This window comes from Pagrus pagrus (genome assembly GCF_965226575.1).
Source record: "Pagrus pagrus genome assembly, chromosome: 9".
Lineage (NCBI taxonomy): Eukaryota > Metazoa > Chordata > Actinopteri > Spariformes > Sparidae > Pagrus > Pagrus pagrus.
Window position 1 is genome coordinate 21,651,299 of NC_140193.1, and position 12,066 is coordinate 21,663,364.

The 12,066-nt window shown below is 42.4% G+C and overlaps 1 protein-coding gene across 6 annotated transcripts in view; it reads left to right on the top strand.

Moving 5' to 3' along the window:
* Window positions 1-3,364: 3,364 nt before the first annotated feature.
* LOC311262288 (phospholipid-transporting ATPase IH-like) overlaps window positions 3,365-12,066 on the top strand; it is a 39,287-nt gene continuing 30,585 nt past the window's right edge. For all 6 annotated transcript variants that reach the window (XM_084361565.1, XM_084361566.1, XM_084361567.1 and 3 more), the window contains exon 1: window positions 3,365-3,891. In XM_084361565.1, the coding sequence (XP_084217691.1) occupies window positions 3,853-3,891 (39 nt within the window). In that variant the 5' untranslated portion in view covers window positions 3,365-3,852. The remainder of the gene's footprint in view (window positions 3,892-12,066) is intronic.

Sequence of the window (12,066 nt, forward strand, 5' to 3'; positions counted from 1 at the left end):
ACATCCTTGGAAACCAAAAATCCACGGACCATATTGTGAAACCAGTAGCAAACTGGGTTCAGACAAATGTTCTGATTGGTAAACAGATAATAATGAGACAGTGGAAAGCTGTAGAAGGACCTTCATTTCAGGACTGGACCTCAGAACTGAGTGAGGTGGCGGCTTTGAGAGAAAATATCCTATGATCTAATGACTGAGGTGGAAGAATATAATAATGAATGAGGCAAGTTTCTGCAGTTTCACTCACTAGAGGGGAACCAGTGAACACACCTTTCTGGGTCATGCTTATGTTTGTTTGTTACAACATGTTTCTGTGTATTTTTAACGCACAGAAACTTTCTCCGTTGTGTTTACAGCCCTTGTTGAAACTGTCATGAATGCAGGAGGTTTGATGTAGCAATGGGAAACATATGGACACTATGGACAATAAACATTTATCTTTAAAGGACAGCAAATGGACACCAACAATTTCCTATAGTGGTATGCAGCTATTAAGTCTACTTTACCTATTTTATTTTGTATAAGTTTGTATTATCTTTCTTCTGTCTGGAGTTCTGGTTTTTTTTCTGTGATGTGGTTTGTGTGTCTGAAAATGATAAATTCAATAGTCATATTAAAAAAGAAAACTCATACAAAAAAGGTTTTAAAACTTGGCTTTGATGCAGGGCCCCTCTACAAAACAGGACCTTACTTTGGGAGTACATGCACACAAAAAAGCAGGAGTTTATGCTTAACTGCACCAACGACGAGTACTAAAACTGCAGTAATTTGACTTGTAAGCGCTCATTCTTATGTCTTATTCTTTTAAAAAACTGGGGACAATGTGTCCAAATATGCAGATTCTGCCCACACATGACTGATGACACCATGAGGAAACTAACCCACTGCCCCATATGTAGCTCCCTCTCGCCCACACACAAGACAGAAGGAAAGAATGAACAATGACCCAGTTCCTCCACTTGGATGGAACGATCAGTCAGCTATGTGATAATCACAGCAGCAGCAGTGGAAACATCAACCTGTGCTTCAAACTGAGCAGCAACTTCAGCCCAGTTCATTTGGGAATGAAGGCCAGCTGCTCCTGGAGGGTCATCAGATCCAGTCAGATGTTCTGATCAGTACATGATCAGATCTTTGTAAAAATTTAGATTAAAGCAATTAGGATGGCTCATTTGTAGGATGGAGAAGTCACTGCTGTGGGTTCATCACACAGTCTCTTCAGCATGCAATGAGTTGAGTCTGAGAAGTGCAAAAGTTATTTTATCAGCTCGAGATTAACGATGCATTTATTCCCGAAAGTCAGCTTTCCCGTGCTCTTTTTATAGCCTCATGTAAGTGTATTTTTAAATCTGCAGCGGTTGCACTGCATAAGCTACCCTGATTACCGCTGTAATTATTGTAGGTGTGACAAATAAGTAAAAAGAGAACAAAAAGAGGCACTCCTATCTCCTCAACATGACAATGACATAAAACACAACATGCATACAATTGGGACAGCCCATAAACAAAGAGCATGTTGTAATCTGTCCACTGAGGCACACTCATCATTAGACACTAAGTGCCCCGGAGTCTTGAGGGAGGTAAACAGCAGCATGAAGCATTAGTAGGTCAGAGCTGAAAGTGCTGGATCCCTGTGCATTATTAATAGTGTCTGTGCTAATTGAAAGTCATAACTCCGCAAATGAAACGTCTGGGGCAGACATCACGCCTTGCCACCCTGCAGCCAGAGGAGGATCCCCTTAGATGGAGCCGCAGCTAATTTTAGATTTGCTCATAAATGCAGTTGGGTTTTGTTGCTTACATTGTGTGACAACAATGTCAGGATTACTGTCGTGTGGCTGCAGTACACATGAGCTCTGTTACATAACAAAGACAGTGAGCCTCTATCTCCTTACTTTTTATTTCCATCCGTGGGCCTGTTATTAATATTATCTGTCTTTAATGTTTTCAACTTGAGCAATTTTACTGATGATAGCTTTTTTTTCTAGTGACTTGTTGGTGAATGATGCTATAAAATCACCTGGATTCCTTTGTGTTTGCTCTCTTTGCATCAATGGAAGCAGCTTTACTGTGTCATCTTTGACATTTTCTCTTCTCTTAATGTTAAATAGACTTCACAAAACAAATCTGATAAACACACATAAACAGTGCAAATAATAGCATAGCAGCGTAACAGGTACCGCTCTCAAACAATCTGCTTTATTGATGGTTAATAAATCATTTAATAATTCTTAACAGATCTATTAAAAACATTCAGTAAGGAGAACTTTGGGATTGTCAGGTTGTGAAAACTAATTTTGGACTTTTTGAGCACTTATTTCTACAAAGGTGGCTGACATTATATGGACCAAAATCTGATTGTTTTTTTTATCTCTTATCACTGCTTACAACAACAGACTTCATGTTTAAAAGCCTTTATCGATGACGTATTTACATTTTTTTTTTAAAAAGATACGCTTGATGGCTTCTTGCTTCCTGGCAACCCAAAATGAGAAAGGGTGCGTGCCTGTGCAGTCAGAGTATGTTGTGGAGACGAGCAGCTGGCATTCAGAGCCTGTGAATGTCTCTGCCTAAATATACGCAGAGGTTAAATATACTTTCACACATATTATACATAGAATGTATAATTATAAAGTAATAATTACGCCTTATATCCTGCTGGTGGTTTAATTTACTGTACAACAATGCAATATATTTGAAAGCATTGTAGGTTTTTATGGTCTTAAAGGAAAAGTTCATCCAGAAATGTAAAAATAAATTAGCCACTATCTCCTCACGCCCATGCCGTTCTCTAAATTCTTCTAAACAACTTAAATAGCTGAGGAAAAAAACAAAAACAAAGACATTTTATGTTTTTCCCCATCTACTTCAGCTGCTTGAGAAAATGCTACAACTACTTTAAGAACCTGTAATACTATAAAATATATTGCATTGCATCGTACAGTAAATTAAACCTGCAGCAGTGTACAGAACAGCCAGAATCACCTCCACCTCTGCCGTCTACAGCAGTAAGGTGCTGCCTGCATTGATGCATCAGTAATAACAAACCAGTGATAATGTTTTTGGAAGCATTGTGGGCACTTTAACTTTACTTTATAATACCCAAACACAACTTTTAATCCAGGTCTAGTAATTCAGTGTTTTACCCTGTGGTGTTACTACTTTAAATGATCTGAATACTAGCATGTCTCCTGCTGATTGGCTGGGTAAGTTTACCACATACTTTATAACACTGGCAAACAATTTCACATTGTTTTGTCTCCTGTAGTTTTGCTCTGTGACGAGTTTTGACAGCAGTCTTCACATGTGGTGTTAATCAGCTCTCACAGTGCAGTTTTTCCACATATTGCCCCTCGGAGGTGAGAAAAAGCTCAGTGCGCGTGCGCAGCGTAGTCATCTGACGGCTGAGCCGCTGTGGACGCTGTTACCGCTACATCTCGGGCCACCACAGAGCGGGACACAGACAGACTGCCTCCATGAGGGACCGTCTCCTGCAAGAAGCAAAAACCCTTCAGCAGACCGAGGACTAACCCGGACAGGCGACCCATCTACCCGGAGGTTGTGCGGTTTGCATGCGGGGGATCGTCTCCTGAGATGTAGCCCGCAGCAGCAGCGTCCGTGGGGCTCGTTGTATCGCTCGGTCGCTGCATGGCTCTTCCAGGGGATGCCATGAAAATCAGAGCAGCCGACTGAGAGACCGCTATCACAGACACGGCGGCGGTGGTAGTGGTGGTGGTGGTGGTGGTGGTGAGCGATGGATACTGGCGGAAAGATCATCTGTAGGTAGCGTTTACGAAGATCCACGGAGAGCTGAACGTGTCTGTTGCACAGTGTGGTCGAGCTGTTTGAAGGATGGATTTCAGCCTGCTCCGGAGCATCATCAGCAGATACGTAAGGGCCCCCGTCTGTCAACACTGTCACAACTGTAGCTCTGTGTCTGCAACTATATATCCGCTGCATGTTACATGTTACAGCTGCAGCATTGTTTCATCTGACACCCACAGTGCAGTGTGTGCGTGCGTGTGCGTGTGTGTGTGTGTGTGTGTGTGTGCGTGTGTGTGTGATGATCAACACTTTGCTCATCTGCAGTGATAAACACGCTGCTCTGGCAGGCCATTGAGTGTGGGCTTTACAATGTTTGTTGTGGAGCTGAATGGGGAATGTGCCAGTGGCTACAGATGCAGTGGTGGCTGGTGGACGTGTAGAATAGAAATCAACTTGGCTGGCCCACTTGCGTTGCTTTAGTGAGTTACAACATGCTCGCATACTCAACTAACCCCTGTTTTTTCTACTCGCCTGGGTCTGCAGGGGGGAATAAATCCCAATCAGGACTCACAGAGAGGTGTTGAGAGCTTGCAGGGACTCGACTCAGCTCAACTGCAGCACTAGTTTGTTCCTCTTACACACACTTGTACTCACTTCCAGCCGGATGGGAAGAGAAGCTGTGCATGTTTAACTGGAGGGTAAAGCCAGGAGATGTGGCCTTAACATTATATTATATGTAATCAAGAAGTGTGTTACTAGAAATGCTAGGGCTGGGTGACAAAATCAAATATCACACCATGTTTTTGGCTAAATACCACAAAATCAATGTTGTGATATTATTGTGGGAATCACTGTTAACTTTCACAATGAGATATTTGATAAGTAATCATCAGTAATGTGGATATAAAGACTAAGTAGGTAAGAAGAACAGTCTGATAAGTTCAGAAAATTACTTCACTTTACTGTAATGCAGCCTTTAAAGGAACAGTTCACCCAAAAATGAATGAAATTATTATAAGCAGATGGATGAAAGTCAGGTGATGTTTCCTCGTCCACGATACATTTCTGGAGCTTCACGGTAAAACAGTGTTGCAGCATTTTCCTAAACAACTGAAGCAGATGGGGACTTGTTTTAAAACATAAAGAAAAAACAAATCAAAACAAAACCTACAATGGCTCCATACAGCTCATCCTGTTTAACCCAGCTCTCTGAGATCCTCACTTGATTTGAAAAGGCGTAACTTACAGTTAAAGCCAAGAACTTCACTGTAGATGCTGAGCTAAAAGCGTTTGCGGGCACCCTTCTGAAGTTTGTGCACAAGCTCGACCCCCCACGTCGAGGGTGGAGATGTCTTTTCAAATCAATTTGGGATCTCAGGGCCTCCAGACACTTGCCACCTCCATTACACTGAACAAGCTGTGTGGACTCATTCTATGTTTTGTTTTTCAGTGATTTTTCTATGTTTTAAAACAAGCTCCCGTCTACTTCACTTGTTTATGAAAAGGCTCCATAAATGTATTGTGGACTACAAAACTTCACATGACTTTCCATCAGCATGGGGGTGAGTAGAGAATGACTGAAATTTAATATTTGGCTGAACTTTTCCTTTAAAACCAGGAAACGACAACACTTTTGCCATAACGTAACAATATAATATTGATTATAATACTGATATTGACTTTAGAGGGACTTTAAATACGTAGAACAACACCATCATTATCTGTAATCACTGGTCTGTGAGCAGGAAATGTCCACAGTGAAACAGAGTAGACGATGGTGAGCTGTAACAGTATTACTGGTCGGTCTGGTCTGCACAGGCCGGCGCCTCAGCGGTCTCTGCTTGTGGGCCAGAACAGGAAGCAGCTGGTTGGTGGGTGGCTGAATGAGAGAAAACGGTGACAGGTCTGGTGATGTTCATCAGACTGGGGGCAGCTCTGGAGTATCAGCACATCGACCCTTTTCACCTGACCTTAACACTGGCTCAGGTGCAGTGAACATAACTATGAGCTATAACTGTACTTGGTATGAGCATGTGTGTTCCTGCCTTTGTGTGTGTTTTTATGTATTTTAGTGGTTCGTCAGGCTTGAACCAATGAGTGTGTGTGCGTGCAGGCGGGTGACAGTGGAGCTTGACGGATGCTCCAGCAGGGCTAATATCAGGGGAAATCAGATCCATGAGTGAGGCGGAGAGGAGGGGGAGGGTGGGATGGGGTCATCGAACACGCCCCTCATCTCTCGCCCTCTCCCCTTTGCATCCTCACTCAGCAACATTACGAAGCAGACAAGGAATTAATCATTAATTCAATTATCTGGATATTGATTTAGAATCGGAGGGATGGTTGACGTATATATCTGGTCCTCTATTACGTGCGTGCACCCTCTATTAACCCTGCCATATTCTGAGCAGCTGCTCCCTTAATGAGGCTACGTAGAAGAACAAACATTACATCATGCGAGGTGATTAACATGTGATAAGCAAGGCGTCGGAGCCTTTCCTCTGGACAGAGAGAGCAGTAACGCTCTCATCAAGGTCACTGCCTCCCATTACTTTAATAATTGTGTTAAAAAAAAGGTAAATTAGTACAGCATCTTCAGCCATGAAAAGATGTACTTCTGATTGAATCCTCTTTACTCCACCGGGCAAGTTTATGAGCCTTTCACTCCACATCGTGTTCCTTTATTATCTCCTGTCATTGGTCTGTGACTTGTCCTCTGCTTAGCTAGTTTTCGGTTTGGCTTATTAACAACATTGTAATATATTTTTAAAATACAACATGTTAGACTTTGTTGTGTATAAAATGATTAATTTAGGGGCCTCATTACAGAAAAATGTCCAAACTGCTTGTCCTAGCCCCTCATCAACAGGCTAACATCACTGTTAGCTTCTCCAACAGGCTAACATCAATTATAGCTTTCTGTTTTCTGCAGTTATTTTGAATTTAGAAAAGGGTCTCTGCCATCCTAACAAAGGATTTACTTGGGAAAATCTTAAATTGGGATGGTTATGTACTAGCTAAATTTCTAAGAATTAATTTTTCCCCCTAAATGCACTAAGGAAACGTGTTTCTGTAATACCTTAAAATCTTAAATATGACCCCAAACTCAGATATGATAGGACTTCAGACTGGGAGATGTTTCTGTTGCCACTGTTCTCCATCGTGTTTACACAGTCCAACAAGTGTAGTGATAACAAAGAAGCAGACACGATGTAACGTCCACATTACAGCACTTTATAAAGAGAGGGGGTTATTTAACTTTCTGAAGGAAGAGCAGTCCGTCCTGCCTGTAAGCCTGTTTTCTAACTCTGGTGAATTGAGCCTGTTCAGTGCCGTAAATTGTTTTTGTAAAGAAAAAATTCGGTGTCATGGTGTTTTGCAGTGCATGAAGTTTAAATGGGACATTCTGTTGCGTCATAACCTAAATCTGTTTAACTTTTTTCACTCTGTTGTCATAAAAGAGTAATGGTTATATTATATACACAGTATAATAGGAGTGTGTGTGTGTGTGTGTGTGTGTGTGTGTGTGTGTGTGTGTGTGTGTGTGTGTGTGTGTGTGTGGGTGCCCTCTTGTTCTGGTATCTGTGGGCCAGGACGTGACAGGAAACGATTTTATTCATAATGAGATTTATCTGTAAAATGACCTCCTGTGGGTTGAACAGATCCTGTGTATGTGCGTCCACCGGCTTCTCTTCGGTGCCTTTTTGTCGTCGGGTCATAATAATAGCGATGCCGTGATGCCTCAGACGGGCGCAAAGTGTGCGAACTGCATGAGGTCATGATCTGGATAAGAAGGACGCTGGTATGTGCGAGTGGTGTTTATATTAAAGATACATGACACCACATAGCGGCTTAAATATGTTCTATCCTCTTGCGATAACATTTATATGAGCACCATGGCCTCCGCTTTCTCCTTCCCTCGGCTTTATTTACCCTCGTTCCCTTCTATCATCACCCTCCTTTACGTCTTATCTATGAATGTCTGACTGTTATTCTTGCGCAGACCTCTCACAACCTCAGCAGATATAGCAGAGGGGCCTTCCTTTGATCAAAAGGGTGCCAGCAGTCGCCGGAGCGCCGGAGGGCTCTAGAAAGGTTTCTAGCAACTTTACAGCTCTTTGAGTCCCCGCGGCTTGTGTTGAAAAGCAGAACACAACCTGCGAGATGACTATTTGCCACATTAGCTCCGACTGCAACAAACAGTTAAGGGCAGTCTATTCCTGTCGCTGCCCTCCTCGAAGATGGGGCCCTGGCGGAGAGACAGAGGCGGTAGGTGACGAAAACACACAGGATTTGTGTTTGGGCAGAGCTTTTGCCCGCTGGCCTGTGTGAGTATATCAGAGAAAACAGCCAAGCGTCGGCGTGCTGCTGGCTCATAAGAATTATTCCGTCTCCCACAGCGTGCCCCGGAGACAGAGGTTTCATTATAAGACACATTTTCAAACTCGTATTCGGATGTTGTCGGTGTTAAACGCAGGCAAAATGAGAAAGAGGTTGTTTTTTTTCTCTATTCAGATTACGGTGGCGGGAGAAAGGGAGAGAGGAGAGGGAGGGGGAGAGGAGAAGTAGCACAGCTGGATTAAAGACTTATGTAACAGTTGGATCGCAGCAAGTCAACTGGGAGAGGAAGCTGGGGCAACAGCAGAATGCACGTTTTGTCATTTTAGAAGTCATCTTCTCGCCGTTATTCTTTGATTTTGTCGCAGGTGTGAAGTCCTTCGTCATCGGAGGTCCGGTGGCTTTTGTTATCAGTGTCAGAGGACTTAATGTGCAGACTGAAGGTCACTTTTTCCAAACGTTCCAACCATAACACCGGTGCATCTATGTTTTCTGTCCGACCTATGAGGCAGTTTCCCCCGAAATGTTACTGCCTGATAAATGATGATAAGAGGCGGATGGCACCTCCCCTCCCCGTGAGCTGCGTCCCCTCTATTTCATTAGCTTCTCCCTCTCTGCTCCTTTTGATGTTTACGCTTTGATTCTGCTTTGTTCCAAAAAGGGCTCGCCCACAGAGAGCACAGTCTAACAAGTCCTCGTTGAACCAAATAAAAGCACGAAGAAGATCTTGAGGATATTGTCTGGAGGAGAAACACTCCACGTTTTATCCTAAAGCGTTACGCTCTCTTGTCAGATCCGGTTTCACAGCGTTAAATTAATGAGAAAATCCTACACATTTGATCTTCAGTCTGTACATAATTAAGCCTCTGTGTTTGGTCCTGATTCTTGCCATTATGAACTTGCAGACATAGCGAGCTGTCTGTTGCTGCATACTGTGTTGCCATGATGATTAATGGCAAATGAGTAGCAGTGGAGTGTATGTTGAACAGGTCGCCTCCTCCCTTTTCAGCTGAGCAAGGTCTCAAGGCTCCTTTTATCTTTGCTCAATGCCACAACAAAATTACCTCCTATTAATAAGATTATTGACGTAATTTAAGATTCTTAACCTTAGTTTATCCAAGAATTTCTTTGTGGCAGCTGTGCTCTCTCATTTGAATGTTGTGTAAAAGATATAAGTCTTCCGTCAGATCAGTAAAACCTGGCTCATGTCACTGTTACAGCAGCTATTTGTAAAATCTTTATATGGTTTGAGTTAAAAACCTTTTTGAGGTTTTGTAAGTCGGCCTACTAGCTCGGAAACCATTGATTTGTTATTGTCATTCCCCGAACATTAACTGTTAATCGATAATATCTGGGCTGAAATCTACCACAGCCCTGCGTACAGACGTCTGTGTGTCGTCATGTTTTGTATGTGTCTGTCCAGTTAACAGGAGTAGTTCATTAATGAAGAGCGCAGTCAGAGGAATTTGATCTGTGAGTTAATGAGGGATACCTGCTCAACATGCTGTGTGCTTCTGCAGTGCAGCATGGCAGGACAGCCGAGGAGGGGTGAGACACGACCATTTAATCAGGCCAGTTAATGGTGTGTACCTTTTATTACACCTCTGTGGTAGAAAGGGGGCCACATCACGGAGACAGCACGGGTAGATCGTGACACGTGGCCGGGTCAGAGGTTGCTTTTCCACAATGAAAACATGTCCTTCAAAGTGCTATGGTAGAGAGATCTGTTTGCATTTTAAACCTTACAAACAGCAGACCTGCTCCTGGTCTCTGGTTTTGAATCCAGAGTTTAAACTGCTCAGAGCGCTCCGCCCGAGGAAGTGCACTGCTGTACAGTTGAAACTGAAAGTAGAAGTTGCAGCGGTGGGATGTTATCAAATCCATCTTGTCATCGCTGATGATTGATGGTGATGTAAGACCGGCCTCTCTGCTAGGAGGAGGCCGCTTCACTGTTGTTAATATAGACAAAGCCTCCATGTCCTGCAACCAACCAACCAGCCACTTTGTCTGATGGAGTAGTCGAGTGAAGACTGAACAGTGGGCCGGGGGTTGATACGGATCAGTGAGGATTAATGATCAGATAACTACAAACCACAATGCAATCTCTCTGTGTCTCTCTCCATCCCTCTCGTGCAGTCACACTGTCAGAGTGTGACACTCTCTGCAGTGAGATGGAGGGAACAAAGGGAGGAAACAGCACAGAGAGAAATATGAGCAGATGAATGATGGAATCAGGGAATTGTGGATTTATGAGGATGATGTCTGAATAGAAGTAGGACGTAGTGGAGATGCTGTACAGACAGAGCTGGGCGATATGCATTATGATATTACTGAGCAGCAGTACTGAACAATTAGGCAATTGATAAGCAAAATGACATTATGTTAAATAATTAAAATGACGTCCAAAACATATATACTGAATACTACTATACTACTGAACAAATACATCAATGATTACTTTAGTTTTTGATCACACATCGCTCCGAATTCCTAATTTAAATGTGTTTACAGTGTTTATGTTTAGTATCAACTCATCTTATCTATAAACAGACGCGTATGAATGCAGAATCTGTAGACAACACAAGATGTTCAGAAGTGTTCAATCATGTTCGAGCCGGCTTTTGTTGCATGTTTGTGAAAAGTTCATGTGGAGATCAAAGGAAGGCATTGGCCGAATTTAATTTCAGAACCCATCAGCTATAATCTGATTATCAGTTAGTTTTTTATCAGCTTTTAAACAAAATTAATCTGCATTCATATGCAGATATCTGTTTATAGAGATGAGACATCTCTCAACTCCAACTCCATTCTCACGTCTGAAGTTGTAAACAATGACCGGCACATAGAAGAGGAGTTACTGGCCCACATAGCCTGTCCGTTAACCAGATATCCACTGGTTCTGAGACCATCAACATATAATGCACTCTTCTGAATTCTGTCTCCTTTATCGCTATTGTGATGTTTGTAATCAACTGGTGTCCTGATGAATCAGCAGCGATCAGGGAAACATTTTTGGACTTCTGGACTCTTCTGATTGAACAAGTCATTGGTTGCTGTAGGTAATATATTTCTCAGTCCAACATTAGTAAATGATTAAACATTGCAATGTCAAGTCTCTTGGTAAGGAATTCACCATGTTTATAATTTGGTTGATTGTTCAGCCAGATCAGAGCTGTTCTACAGAGATGACGGAGGTCAAGTCTGACACAAGCTTGGATCTTTCAAAGGCACTTCTCCAAAGCTTTAAACTATCAGTAGCTGTTGCCAGAGCTACAAGTCTTCAAGATCAAACCCTCAAAAGTAACTTCTGGTGTGCATCTGGATAAAGAATGTTTTCTGATTTCTTCAACATTGTGAGTGTTTTTGGACATTTTTGCTAATTTCTCAGGGAATATATGTTTTTAGGCAGCTGGGTTACGATCTATCGTATCTTATCTACGATTGAGTGCAATTAAATGTGGATCCAAATAAAAAATCCAGTTCTTCCAGATTTAAATATGTTTTATTGGATATTGGATTAGGCTTAATTAAATGGGACTGTTGGGCCTTGGCGGAGGTATGTGCTCTACTGAAGGGCCGTTCTAGTTGAAGCTGTTTTGATTAGAGAGCACTGACCATGACACTTTATATTTCTATGACAGATTGTGTGTGTTTTATAATCTTTGCTTTGGTCAGCTACTTACCCTCTACTAAAAAAAAAACTCCTAAGTGGTGAATCATCTGGTTATCAGCAACTACAGCTTCTATTTTTTGAACTTGGCATCAGCCCCAGTCTCTCTCACTGTTTGTCAGCCTTTCATTGTTTTCGTAACACATTTTTCTCTCTTCTTGCCTTTCTTTCTTTTTTCACTGTGTTTCATTCTTCCATTATGCCGTCATTTCATTCTTTTGTCCGTCTCAGTGTCTTGCACCTGCTGCTCGCCCCCCCTTCAATCTGCCACCCTTTTTCCGCCTCACTTTCCATCT